Source organism: Manis pentadactyla, chromosome 3, assembly GCF_030020395.1.
Source record: "Manis pentadactyla isolate mManPen7 chromosome 3, mManPen7.hap1, whole genome shotgun sequence".
NCBI lineage: Eukaryota > Metazoa > Chordata > Mammalia > Pholidota > Manidae > Manis > Manis pentadactyla.
Genome location: NC_080021.1, coordinates 144708466 through 144721238, shown reverse-complemented (window position 1 = coordinate 144721238; position 12773 = coordinate 144708466). Strand labels below are relative to the sequence as shown.

Genomic DNA, 12773 nt, shown 5'->3' with positions numbered 1-12773 from the left:
CATTCATAAGACTGGCTTGATTCATATTTTCATTGATCTCTTTGTGGACCATTAAAGAAAAAGAATTCCCTTGTGACATTTTGGGGGACTTATTTGTGCTTGGATATGTAGACATTATTGATGTTTATTTTCCTGTTTTTGTTTAATTAAATGAATTCAGTGAATATTCATTTCTGGATGAGGTTTGGTAATTGAATTGGCTAGAAGTTTTTTTTTTCTTAGAACAAAACCCCCACACTTGATGGGAATTGAAAGGGCAAGTCCAGACGGCCAATCACCACCCCCTTCTCTTCTCTCTCTAATATAATGAGGGTGGTAATTTAAGATAGTTGATTAGGCGTTTTGTAGGTGATGGCTTTAAGGGAGGTAATGTATATTTACATTTGAAGGATGTAAGTCAAGATCTTAATTACTTCTATTTTGAACAGCCTGAAGCTGGAATGTGAGAAACTCGCCAGTGAGAAGACAGAGATGCAGCGGCATTATGTCATGGTAAGAAAACTGTGTCACAGATCAAAGTGCCTATTAGTTTGGGATTCCAAGAGCAAGAATACGTTCAGATTGCTGGGGGCTGCAAGATAGATCACAGTTGCCGTGCTAGTGTACTGAGGTGGTGAGAATGTGACCATACGCAATTAGCAACCTGGATTCCAGAATGTTATAACTTGGCCTCTGACAACCAGCTTTGATTTGAATTTTCAAAAAGTTAAGCCGCCTGGGGTATAATTAATTTTCTATGCTTTGTTTTTACATATTGGAATAAGAAAAACGTTGTTTATGTTTTGTGTCACAAGCAAAATGTTTTATTAGTGGTTTTCTTTGTTGTTTTATTGCTTTTGCTCCAGTTTTTCTGTATACTGTAAAGATTGTAATGTGTTTTCTTTCTTTTAAAAAATGCGGCTAACAAGAAACCAGGCACCTTTTCAAATTTTCCCCCATTCTTTATGCTACTAGTGAGTGTGTGTTTGTGTGTTTTCAATCTCTGTAGTGTTACATTGGTGTGAGGAGTGTTGTAGTCTCCTGTGTAACTGATCCGTTCTGCCAGAATTTCTATGACAGTTAATAATCCATGTTTAAAGAACTCAGATCTGCTTTCTCAGAAGTATTAACAAGCATATTTTTATGCTTGTTCCTAAAGGCTCCAGAGTAACTCATTTGTTTCCTCTCAAGTCTTTTTCTTTTGTATGTATGAACATAAGTAGTAAACGAAAAATGAGAAACTGAACTCTGAAGTAGCATCACCTTTTTGTGCAGTTCTTTCAAAGCATTGGCATGTGTATGAGGCACATTTTTGCCATTAACTTGCCCTCTGTGCCTAGAAATTAAGAGTCCATATGGTATCAAATTTTCATCAGATCTTTTTGATTCATTCCTCTGCTTGTGATGTATAAAGACAACTGGAGATGTGAAAAATACTGTGTTGAAACTTGATTTTTGTAGTCTTGTGAGTTTCTCCCTTAAAGTCTCACCTTAAGGTGGCTTCCAGCTTTATTAGACTACAGACTGCAATAGGGTGCCCCTTCTCATGTAGCAGCATAGGTATTTTGGATACTTTGGTTTAGGTGAGGCTTTTATGTTTGTTTTAAACATGCTTGGGGGCATTTTGAACAAACTGTAGATTGATGAAAGGCACAACATTAATTGCTTTTCTTTCTTTGACAGTATTATGAGATGTCCTATGGGTTGAATATAGAAATGCACAAGCAGGTAAGTTATTTCCTTATAACCATTTTAAATGGCATTTGGAATACTGTGCACTTTAGAAAGAAAATAGTTATGTTTTGCAATTCTGCACATCTTTGTGCCTACTTGTATTTTAATAGTCTGTCCTAGAGAGAGGACTGTTTTTTCAGGTGTGGTTCCTCATCTTTGTTTTGCATGTTAGTCTAATTGTAACCATTTGAAATGTGATTTAAAGTGAGTGCGTATTAAACTTTGTACAGTTTAAAAACAGGATGTTAAAATATTGTTTTCTTTTGAAAGAGTTAATTTATGTATTTTGGGCATTGCACACATGTCTTATGAAAGAGATTTTCTTGAAAAAATATTAAGAAAGGAAAGCTGTAAAATGTGTGGAGCCTAAGCTCCATGTGAAAGTGAATAGAGGGTGAGCTGGGAGGGTCAAAATGAAATCTGTGGTGCTGCAAAAAAAACTGATGTAAAATAAAATCTTTGTACTGGTCCCCTGAGACTCCTTAGTTGGGTCTTACCAAGAACCATAACTGTTATTTCCAAAATTTGTACAGAGTAGCCTGATAGGGGGATGTGATAAGGTTCAATCATGGATCTTGAAATCTAGCAATTAGTTCAGCCAAAAAAAAAAAAGATTACTCAGAAAGTGCTGAGAGGTATTAGTCAAGCTTTTTTTTGGTAGTAGATTGAATAAATGAATAAAACGGTTTGGTTTAAGTTTCCTAGATAGAAGAAAAGCAGCATATGTGTGTGTGCATATGTGAGATGTGTGTGTGTATACACATCTAGTATATAGTTTGCAGTAATAATTTTCTAGGAGGCATTTATTTGAAGTGATCTAGTGAAAGTGTTTCAGGTCTGTCTTATCAGCTATTTCAGAATAGGTACCTATGCGTTTACCTGCTGGAAAAAGACGATGGAAATCTTAATGCTTTTTATCTCTTATTTATCCTTAGGGTGTGTGTCATTTCCTTCTAAGTTTAAAAACTAGGAAATTATCACATATTATTAGGCTTTTATTACTTCTGGATCCTTTTTTGGATATAGTAGATTACATTCACAGAACATACTCAGATGGTAGATCTTCAAAATATATCTGATAATAAAAGCAATCAGATAGTGCCTGAAAACAAAAAAGTGGGGGAAAAAATGAGTTGTTAACTTACACTAAGGACTCTTTTGATTCAGATTCTTTTCTTTTTTAACTTCATAAGGTATTCGGTAATGTCAATAGTAATGTTGTAGTCTCGTTTGCTTCATGTTAACATTACCTTCCTATTTTGGCATCTTTACCATTTCTGTTTAGATTAGTAATGTAAATATCTTTTGCTTAAATAAAATCCATCAAGCTTATGGATGGGCTGACTTTGCTTAGTTGTACCTTACAGGAATAAATTACATGAGAGATATTGTTTGTTAATTATGCTTATTACGTGTCACTTTAGGTCTGGATCCTGTACATGTTCTTTTTTTTTTTTGGTCCTTACTCCATCACCCAAGATTAATTAGTGTCTTTTTAAAGGTTGGACCAGATGATTAATGTCCCTTTATTTTTTCTCTTCTGTCTTATTTACCACACCACTCAGTTTCCAGATCTCTTAATGCCATTTACAGTTTCTGCGAGGCACAGAGCTCGTATTTGGCTCTCTGTATCTCTTTGGCGAGTGTGAGGGTGGGGGGGAGTGAGAGTTGTGTGAGATCCCTTAATTTTGAACATTTTATACCTCTGTAATTCTGTCATCTTGTCCAGCTGCCCTCAAATGCCATCCATTTAAAATTGAGAATGAAGTACATTTTCCCTTTTTTTCTCTTGCTTTTAAATTCAATCATATCAAGAATCCTGGGGGCAGTTTATCACATTATGAAATATACAGACAGCCCTGCAAAACCACCTACTTATTATATTTTCTTTCCTTTCCCCCTTAAGCACAGAGCCCTATCTGTCTTTGTTTTCCTAGGCAGACAGCCTTGGTTCCTCCTGGCCTCTCTTCCAGATGCACTCGTTGGATACCCTCCTAATGGAAAGCAGCAATAATGCAGGGAAGTTGCCCTGTGGCATAATTGGGCCTAGTTCTCAAGATCGGGTTAGGCTTATTCACTTATTAGATTTGTGTCTCTGAAGGGTTCAAGAGTAGAAGTCCCCAGAGTCCTTGGAAGTACCCTAGTAATTGGTGGCCCTGATATTTGAAACCTTTGTGTATTTTTTGGTTAACCCTCCTGTTCTTGGTTGTTGCCAGCCACAGGGTATTTGTTTTCAGTGAAATTTTTCATTGGAACAGAAAATCATGGCTCTCATGGAGTCATGACTCTGTGACTTAGCAAATTGATGGAAGGATAAAAGCACAGAGCAGTGACAAACAAGGTGAGGGTCTGGCATTTGGGCCCCTTCCCTTTTTGTATGATGCTCATCATCAGTCACCTCGTGTTGATTCTGATAGAGGACTATAGAGTGAAACCTATGGGGAATTTGTCATTCTGAAATGAAAGCTAATGTAATTAGTACCAATTAAAGTACATTTAGTAAATTGGATTTAATCTTAATTAAGCCTGCATAATGTTGCCAATTTTTAACAATTATGTTTGAGAACATAATTAATTTAAATTTTGGTAACTGAGTAAATAGCATTAGGCTGGTAGAATTAGTTGATTTTCTTTTTTTCTAAGGGGAACTCAGTGATGTGACATGGAATTAGAGCATAAGATATGAATCTAATTTCTGGTAGTCTTTAGTAGGATCGATAGAGCTGAGCAAATGAAGCTGGAAAAAAACCCCAGAAAAGTTAGAATGGAGTGTTCTAGTCCCAAATGTGAATTAATGCTTCAACACTGTCTGAAGTCCTAGCATGAAAGTGAAGATGACCAACGGGACATGGTTAGCAGTGGCACATATTTTTATTGTGATGTCTTCATAATGTAACTTTTTAAAATGAAAAAACATTGACCTTTATTTCCTAAGGATTTTCCTAAGTTTGGGGTTTTGTTTTTTGTTTTGGATGGGACAGTTGGCCTACAGTTTAGTTGTTACTATTTTTGCTGATTGTTCTTCTTTATAAATACAGTGTGGCTTCTAAATGGGTCAGTGACCATGGGCAGAACCGGGCAATGTGTGCAGTTGATAGCATTGCTAAATGCTGCCTGTTCTCATCCTTCACTTGTAATGCTGCAATTACAGAAGACTGCCCTGATTTAATCTGACAGCAACAGTTACCACTTTAAAAAGTTAGTATTGGATGTAGATTAGGAACAATAGATATATGAATTCAACCTATAGGGACTGTAAATGAAGGAGAACACATCACATTCTGAGACCGTCTTGTGACTCCCTCATACTTAATATTCTATAATCTAAAGAATAATATTAGTATAATCTCGTTGCTTCCAAAAATATTTAGTTCAGCATTTTAATTTTAGAAATTGGAAAATTTTAGAATTCTGTAATACTGAGAACCTTAAGGCAAGTACTTCACATTATATGTTTGTGTTTATGAATATATGTGTTTGTGTGTGTGTGTGTGTGTGTGTGTGTGTATATAAATAATAACTATTTTTTAATCAGAGCAAGAAAACTCCTGTTTCCCTGCAAGCCATGTAAATTTTATTATGAAATTTGGGCCACAACCATTTGAGTGCTGCTAAAATATTAATTGAATAGAAATGAAAGGGCCTTGCCCACTGATAAGATATCATAATCATAGCCTCTTCGGTCGATGGTAAATGATGATAAATGACATTAGGAACCTTTTAGCAAACTGTAATAACTACAAGGAGGGAAGCAGTATGGATTTGCATTATATCTGATACCCTCTAGTACCAAGTGGATTGCCAATACTGCTTGTTTAGCATTTTCTAAGGGCAATAGGATATTGATTTCTGACTTACAAGGAACAGCTCTATTTTCACCATTGAAAAGTATTGCAGGTTGTTAAGAAGAAATTGACTTGAAGAGGCCGACTGCTGCCCATCATGGAACAAATAAAGCAAAACTGCCGAAGCATGGTGGAGCAGCGAGACGGGCCCTCAGCAATTTGTTGCTATTAATTTACCATGCTCGACAGCAAATCAATCGGCATCTACTTCATCTGCTGGAGAAAATGCTGTCCAGGGCAGATAAAAGGCTCGGCATGGCACAGAAAATAGACTAGATTGGCCAAAAGGAGGTTGCAGTTAATGTGTAAATAAGTGAAATCAAGGCTGCTGTGGCAGAGGGAGCTGTTGTTAATTAGGTTGGTGCTTTTTAGTGAACTGTTTTAGAAATCAGCCTAGGATTTGGTGAGTAAGAAGAGATTTATAGAGGTTGCAGTAATGTATGACTGTCATGACATTCTAGCCTTGAGTGTTCTTGATTCTACGGTGTGGTACATTGATTTGGAGATGTGCTTGCAATAGAAGTCAGTTAGCTTAAAGTTGTGTTTACACCAGATTTCCTGTTAGAAAAGTTGTTTTTTTGGACATTTCTAATTTCTTGTACATCTCCTGCATACACTTAGATTTGGAGGAGTAGATGCATATGCTTAGATTGCATACACTTAGATTTGGGGGAGTAGATGCAGGAGTAGGTGTTCGAGAATGTAGGCAAAAAATGTGTCTGTTGTATTCTTACACAGTAACTAATTATTTTTTTCAGAAATGGATGACTGAGCTCTTGTATAATAATGAAAGTGAACTATTACCAAAGGTGGGCTGTTCTAGCTGAAAGTAATAAGCCAATGAAAATTTTGCTGATGCAACTTTATTTTGCTGTATAAACATTAGGCAATAGTAATTAAGAGGGGCTGAACAGTGGGTGGATACTACTGGACTGGAAAATCTCAGAGAGATTACAAGTGAAATTTTGATGATTGTGCAGAGCACCTCTAGGTATGACTAGAGCATGTGCTTGCATTGGGGGGTATTCTTGTTTTATTTCTGTTTTTCATTAAGGTTTGAAGCCACCTTTCCTGCTTTAAGATTACTTATCCTTTGATAAATTCCACAATTACTATTAATCAAATGGAGGTTATTGGTAGTGTTTTTTCCCACTGCCTCTCTGATTTGGACATTCGGGATAGAGAGGCATGGCAGCTTCAGTGCTATGTAGTAAATCTAGGTGATATGTAGATTTTAAGTTATATTTTTATATTTTTTACAAAACTCTGAGAGGATTTAACGTTAGGGCAGTTGATACCAAGTGGCCATGCTTGGGCAGGACCACGTGTGCTCTCATTTTACTGTCACAGGATCTTTAAGAGAAGCAGATCTGGAGGAAACTTAACCTGGCAGGGTACGTGCGTGATTAGAAGTGTTTGTGGATGGCGTGGATTTCCCTTTTTCCTCTTCTCACATCTTGGGCTCTCAATTTTCTCTTTCATGAGGTCTCCTAGAATATCTAAAGATTTTTCATAAGCAGTGCTTTTTGAGTGGAGTTGGAATTTTCTTTCAGCTGAAGTAGATGCTATTATATATCTGGCATGTGCTTACCACTGATCTAGGCACATTGCCAAAATTCTTTAATTTTCACAATGATCCTAAGAAGGGGATTACGTCCAATCAGAGGATGATTAAACAGGATCAGATCTGCACAAGGTGATACAGTTATTAGGTAGTGCAGTCAGGACTTCAGATGTATTTACCTGGGAGGCTGTGTCCTAGGAGATGGCTCTGTTCTAGGTTGGAGATTCAGAGCCCAGCTCATTCCTGGAATGGAGAATCCCTGGGAGGCTGAGATAGTCCTTTGTTTTCCCCTGAGTCCTGAACTTCTAAAGGCTCACACACCCAGAGTCTTGGAGGGTCAGGATATTCTCTGTAGCTCTTCCTAGAGCCAGGGCCTGAAAGCTTGGCCTGGCCTCTCCATGCAGATTGTGTTCAGTGGGTGAGAGGGTGAGGGTCACTTAGGCTGGAGTCTCCGACAAATGGGGGAGGAGAGCTGCTTGCTTATTAAAATGTAGTTTGCTTCATCCCCTGGCAACCTGTTTTTCATTTGTTTACAAATTTGTTCTTCCATTTAACTTTTATCTTTCCTCGTGGCTTCTAAAACTGTGCCTGAAGACAAGGGGTTGTTTGTTAATCACCATCCTGTGGGTTTTTGAAAGGGGAAGTTGGGAGGGGAAAATGTGATGTTTTGTGGCCTCTTTGTAGTTCAGAAAGAGTTTTTTAGATGCAGGAAATCACACACCACTTAAACTTTTAAATGAAGGCAAGTGTTTTGCTTTTACTGTTAAAAGATTCTTTGCAGCATTCAAACAAAAGGATATTTCCTTCTCTCTGCTGCTTAATCCCTACTGAGTATTGTTTATTTTTATTTATTTTTGTTTTGCTGGGAAAAGTTCTTTGTTTCCTAAGTAATATCCCTTTGAGCTGGGGTGGACTAATGGATGGAGACAGTTGCAGCCTTAGTGCAGTTGAGATAGAGGAGGCACTGGGCTGGCTCATTGTTTTCATACTCTTTGCTTTCCTTTCCTAGATACTTCACTTTTTTTTTCTTTTCTTTTTTTGCACTTTAGGTGAAGTCAATTGGGAATTAAATGTTTAAAATGTGCACCTACAAGTTATTTGCGTTTGTTTTTAATGAGAACATTTTTCTTGCCTTTGCTATGACTGGATAGTCTGGTTTTCACATCAGTGCAGCAGTAGTATCTTTGATGGCTACTGAGTGAGTGAAAGAGATGTGATTTTTAGAAGGCACTTTCCTGTGATCCCTCTTCATACCTCCTCTACAACTCTAGTGATGGTGGCACATTGTGGCCACGTTATCATCAGTTTTTCAAGCTGGGCTATTGGAGAGAAGCAGTGGGCATTACGTTTAGGTGTGGGCAACTTGAGTATTTACACTGCTAATGACAGTTTGCGAGGTTTAGGACTACTTGACTTGTTCGGAGTAAGTGCGCTGCAATCAGAATTCATGCAATTATTGCTCTAGTTGAAGGGGTAAGAGCCCCAGAAGTTTTAGTCAGAAGTGAAAATTAGATTTGCTTTGACTTTGCCTCTGTAACAGCTGTCAGTGGTAGATGCTTTGTGTTTATAAATTGGGATTTAGCTGGCATTCATCAGCACAGATCTGTATACCCTCTCTTTACATTGGAATTGACCCAGCATGTATCACCCTCTTGCTGTGTCAAAATTTTCCTTGGTATGTGTTCCATCGGGGTTGTGGGGTGGCGAAGGGCAACATATGGATTTTGTTAGCTGGGTCGTCAAAACAGAAGAGAAAAATTATTGGACACCCCTGAGGTACTCTGTCCTCTGGTGAGTGTCACTTTGTCATCGTTTTGTAGGGTTTTGCCCACCAGTACTTCAAGATCTGTATTGTGAAGGGAACTTCTGTGATTGATAGACAGAAAGGATGGTTGCCCTCCCGGTTCCCGGCTCCATCTGCAGCCTGGCTACATCTCCCTTCTCTCAGGAGCAGGGGTGTTGGACACTGTTCTCTGCTGTGTGCCCAGTGCTCAGAGCTGTCACTCAGTAGTGTGCCCGGGGCCCTGCAGGGCCCTGGGGTTGGCGGTGCTTATGCAGGGAGGGGTGGAGGCAAGGAAGAAGGATGTTGACTTTTGGGTTTTTCAGCAATTTTATTTCAATTATTATTATTATTCTAGTTAAGATTCTGTTCTAATTATGTAGTTTGCTTTTCTAGGTCTGGATCATTTGGTTAAAGAGTTTGAAAATAGAAGGAAATACAACTGAATGGAATAGTAATCATAGAAATTATGAGCACTAGTACTGTGTGACATCCTTTCTTTACAGAGAGCTTAAGGCATTTTATATGTTCTCCTTAATCTTCCTTGATGTTCCCAGAAAGCAAGTAGCAAGCTGGAATCTATGTATTTGTTTAAATAGCTTCTGTCAGTAGAGTACCCGACAGTTTGCCAAGCAGTGTCATGCCACTGGCCTCCTTGAACAGATGACACTGAGGCTTAAGGGCTTAAGAGACTAGCCCAGTGTCACAGTATGGGATCAGCAGGCATGCAGGGAGACCAGGGTTCCTGCAGGTTGGTGAACACGCCTGGGGTTGCATAGCAGGAGTCACTGGCAGAAAAGGAAATAGGTTTCCTGACTTTTCTTCCAAAGCTCCCTTTCCTGATCACTCTGTTTCCAAACAGCAAACGGTGGGTTTCTTGCTGTGATGTTTTTGGCTGTATGCAATGTGAGGAGCATGGGGATGCTATTGGCAGTCCAAGGGCAGTTAGACAGTGTTATCTCTAACTAGAGATCTGATCTGTGTGTTTGTGTGTGAGGAAATGGCTTCCCTCTCCTCACCTCTACCCTTCCAGTGCCTGGGCCCTGCTCCAAGGGAGGCTAGGATCCACAGATTAAAATAAGAAGCTTAGATCCACTTGCAGTAAAGTGCTTAATAAAACTGGCTGTTTCCACATTCCTAAAGGATAATATGCAAACACACTATGCTAGATGTAAACTTGTTTCTTCCCAGTCTCCCTTCTCTCAGGAGCAGGGGTGTTAGACGCTATTCTCTGCTGTGTGCCCAGTGCTCAGAGCTGTCACTCAGTAGGTGCTCATGAAATATTTGTTAAGCGAGGGAATATTTACATTCAGATCAAGCTAGCCAAGAATATGTGTGATTTAATATATTTAAGATTTTAATATTTAGGTTGCAGGAGAACAAATGCTGAGCTTTCCAGCCTAGTTAGGCCTGTTTTGTTAAGTTTGTGGAAAAACGACAGGAGGAAAGGGAAGTAAAAGTAACTGAGCTCAGTTGCTTTCAGGGGTGAATTAGGATAAAGTAGAATATATGTACTTAGCATATGGACTCTGTGTTTTTAAAGATGAAAACATGAATCCTTTCTAACCAAATTTAACATTCAGTTTGAACATCACTCTATCACTAGTCAGTGTGTATCTGAAGAATTCTTTTACTGTTAATAGATCTGAGTACATGTGGTTTTGAGTGAGTATGGGGAGATATTGACCTTTACTATAGTATGGTGTGTTTAGCTTCCCTCCAGTGCAGTGTCAAAATCAGTAAAAATGCAAGTGCCTATTCTTTTCAAGGGACAGGGGAACTTTGAAGATATCTTAGTTTTTGATTACTGGGGATGATATAGTATTGAAAGCATGATAATAGTAAGTGACTTAGCTCATCATGCAGGTAATATTTTACTTATTTACACAACAATGTTATGAGATTATAGAATTACTATTTTTTCAGTTTCGTGTGTGAGGAGGCTGAAACACAGAGAAATTAAATAACTTCTTGAGATCAGCCACGCAGTGAAATAGATCCTGGTTTGACTCAATTTCACATCGCTGATGTGATGGATATTTCTGCTGAATTCCAAATGCTTTGTTCGGAATACTCTACCACCTCCCCGCAAATTCTTGACTGAGTCAGGAGATTTAGATTCTAGGTCTGGCCTTGCATGTACCCAGCTGTGTGATACTGCTCAGTGCCTTAACTTCTCAGGACCACACTTTTCCCAGCTTCAAATAAGAGTGCAAGTGAACGAATGCTGAGATCTCTGTTAGTGCCTTTGGTCTAAAATGACCATTTGATTTTGTTTGGTTTGTAATTTTCTATGACCTAGTGAACAGAAACTGAGATTTGCTGTCATTTCTTTTTAGTCATAGAAAGTCCCTTTAAACACCAGTTTTTGGAATTTTTTTAAAGTCCCAGATTAACCTAATGAAGCTTGGAATAGAAATGAATATTTATATAGTACTTTATATTTTACAAGGTTCTTTCTGGTCTCCATTATTTTACTTAAGCCCCAATAGTGTTGCTAAAGCATTTTCTCTATCCTTTGGATGAATGAAAATGAGACTCAGGTGTTAAGTGACGAAGTCCCACAGTTAAATTAGTGGATGATTCAGAATTCACTGATTCTCTTAGGGCCAGTGTTCAGACTACAGCCATATTGATGCACAGTTATAGCAGCTATTGTAAAGCATATAATATAATAAAAATATATAATATCAGTGCTTGTTTAAAGTGATCCATTTTTATGCTTTATATAAAGCATATGTGTAGCAGAAAGTTTAATTGTACAACTTCTGAAACTGTATGGCCTATGATGTGATCCAGTAATTTTCTCCCAAAGTATTAAACCAATATTAAGGGGCTATGTAGTAGTTTATTACCTATTATGTAATTAACTCCTGGGATTAGTTGTCCTTATGGAAACCAATGTAGATGTTTCTCTAGCTATCTAAGGTTTACCTCATGATGTTCAGGGTAAAGCGTGCTTGTAAAATGGCTTACAGTGAGTTTGAGACCTCAGGTCCTCTGGTTTCTTGCATTGTCCCATCAGGGATCCTTTATTTGGGGAAAGTTTGGACTTTTCAAGTTGGTTTATAGTAAGTTAATCATATGTAGAAGAGAGGAGAAATGTTCCATCTTGGCCTTCTTGAGCTGATGAAGCAAGGACATGATAGGGATCCGGTTCCTTTGCTTCAGTATAAGCTTCAAAAGGGAAGTATGTTTTTGTTACTACTATATCCCTAGCACCTAAAACAGTATCTGGAATATAATAGAGGAAATGAAGGAATGAATGCTTTAACAATTAAATAAGTGGTTTAATTTTCCATTTCATTGCATTTCCTATAGCACTCTGCATTTGAGAGTCAACCACCTCTGTGTAAGCATTTTTGAACTCTGAGTTTCTGAGTTCATAGGGAGGACTTGTCTACAATGAGCAGAGGCCTAGATAGGCAGTCAGAGGTTAGGAGTCCCCATCACAGTTCTGCTGCAAAGCTGATGGATGATTGGGCATTTAAAAAATTTAGGATTGGGTTAATTTCCAGATACTGATTTATTCCTAAGGTTGCTTTTAGCTCTCACATCTAAAAATGGCCAGCGTTACCAAAAGGTACATCCCTAATTTCATTGCTTGACATTAGAGACTTAACCGTTTTTAGTAGGTTAAGTTATTATAGGAAATACTAACTTTTTTTGAAGAACCTTATTTTGAGCAGTGTTAGGCTTTTGTAGACAGCTAGAAAAGAAATCTTGATCTTGCTAATGTTTTACAACCTAGAGCCACGTGTTATGTTGCTTTCTTTATAGGTATGGCCACATCTTACAAGTCCCTCTTTAAGCTGAGTTTATCAGTGACTATATGTAGTTACAGATTTTCCATGTATGTCTCTTTGGCGAA

General features: G+C 38.1%; 1 protein-coding gene across 10 annotated transcripts in view; it reads left to right on the top strand.

Moving 5' to 3' along the window:
- The window catches only part of TLE4 (TLE family member 4, transcriptional corepressor), a 136079-nt gene that overhangs the window by 2408 nt on the left and 120898 nt on the right, over positions 1-12773 (top strand). For all 10 annotated transcript variants that reach the window (XM_036893446.2, XM_036893442.2, XM_036893441.2 and 7 more), the window contains exons 3-4: positions 429-492; positions 1663-1707. In XM_036893446.2, the coding sequence (XP_036749341.1) occupies positions 429-492; positions 1663-1707 (109 nt within the window). The remainder of the gene's footprint in view (positions 1-428; positions 493-1662; positions 1708-12773) is intronic.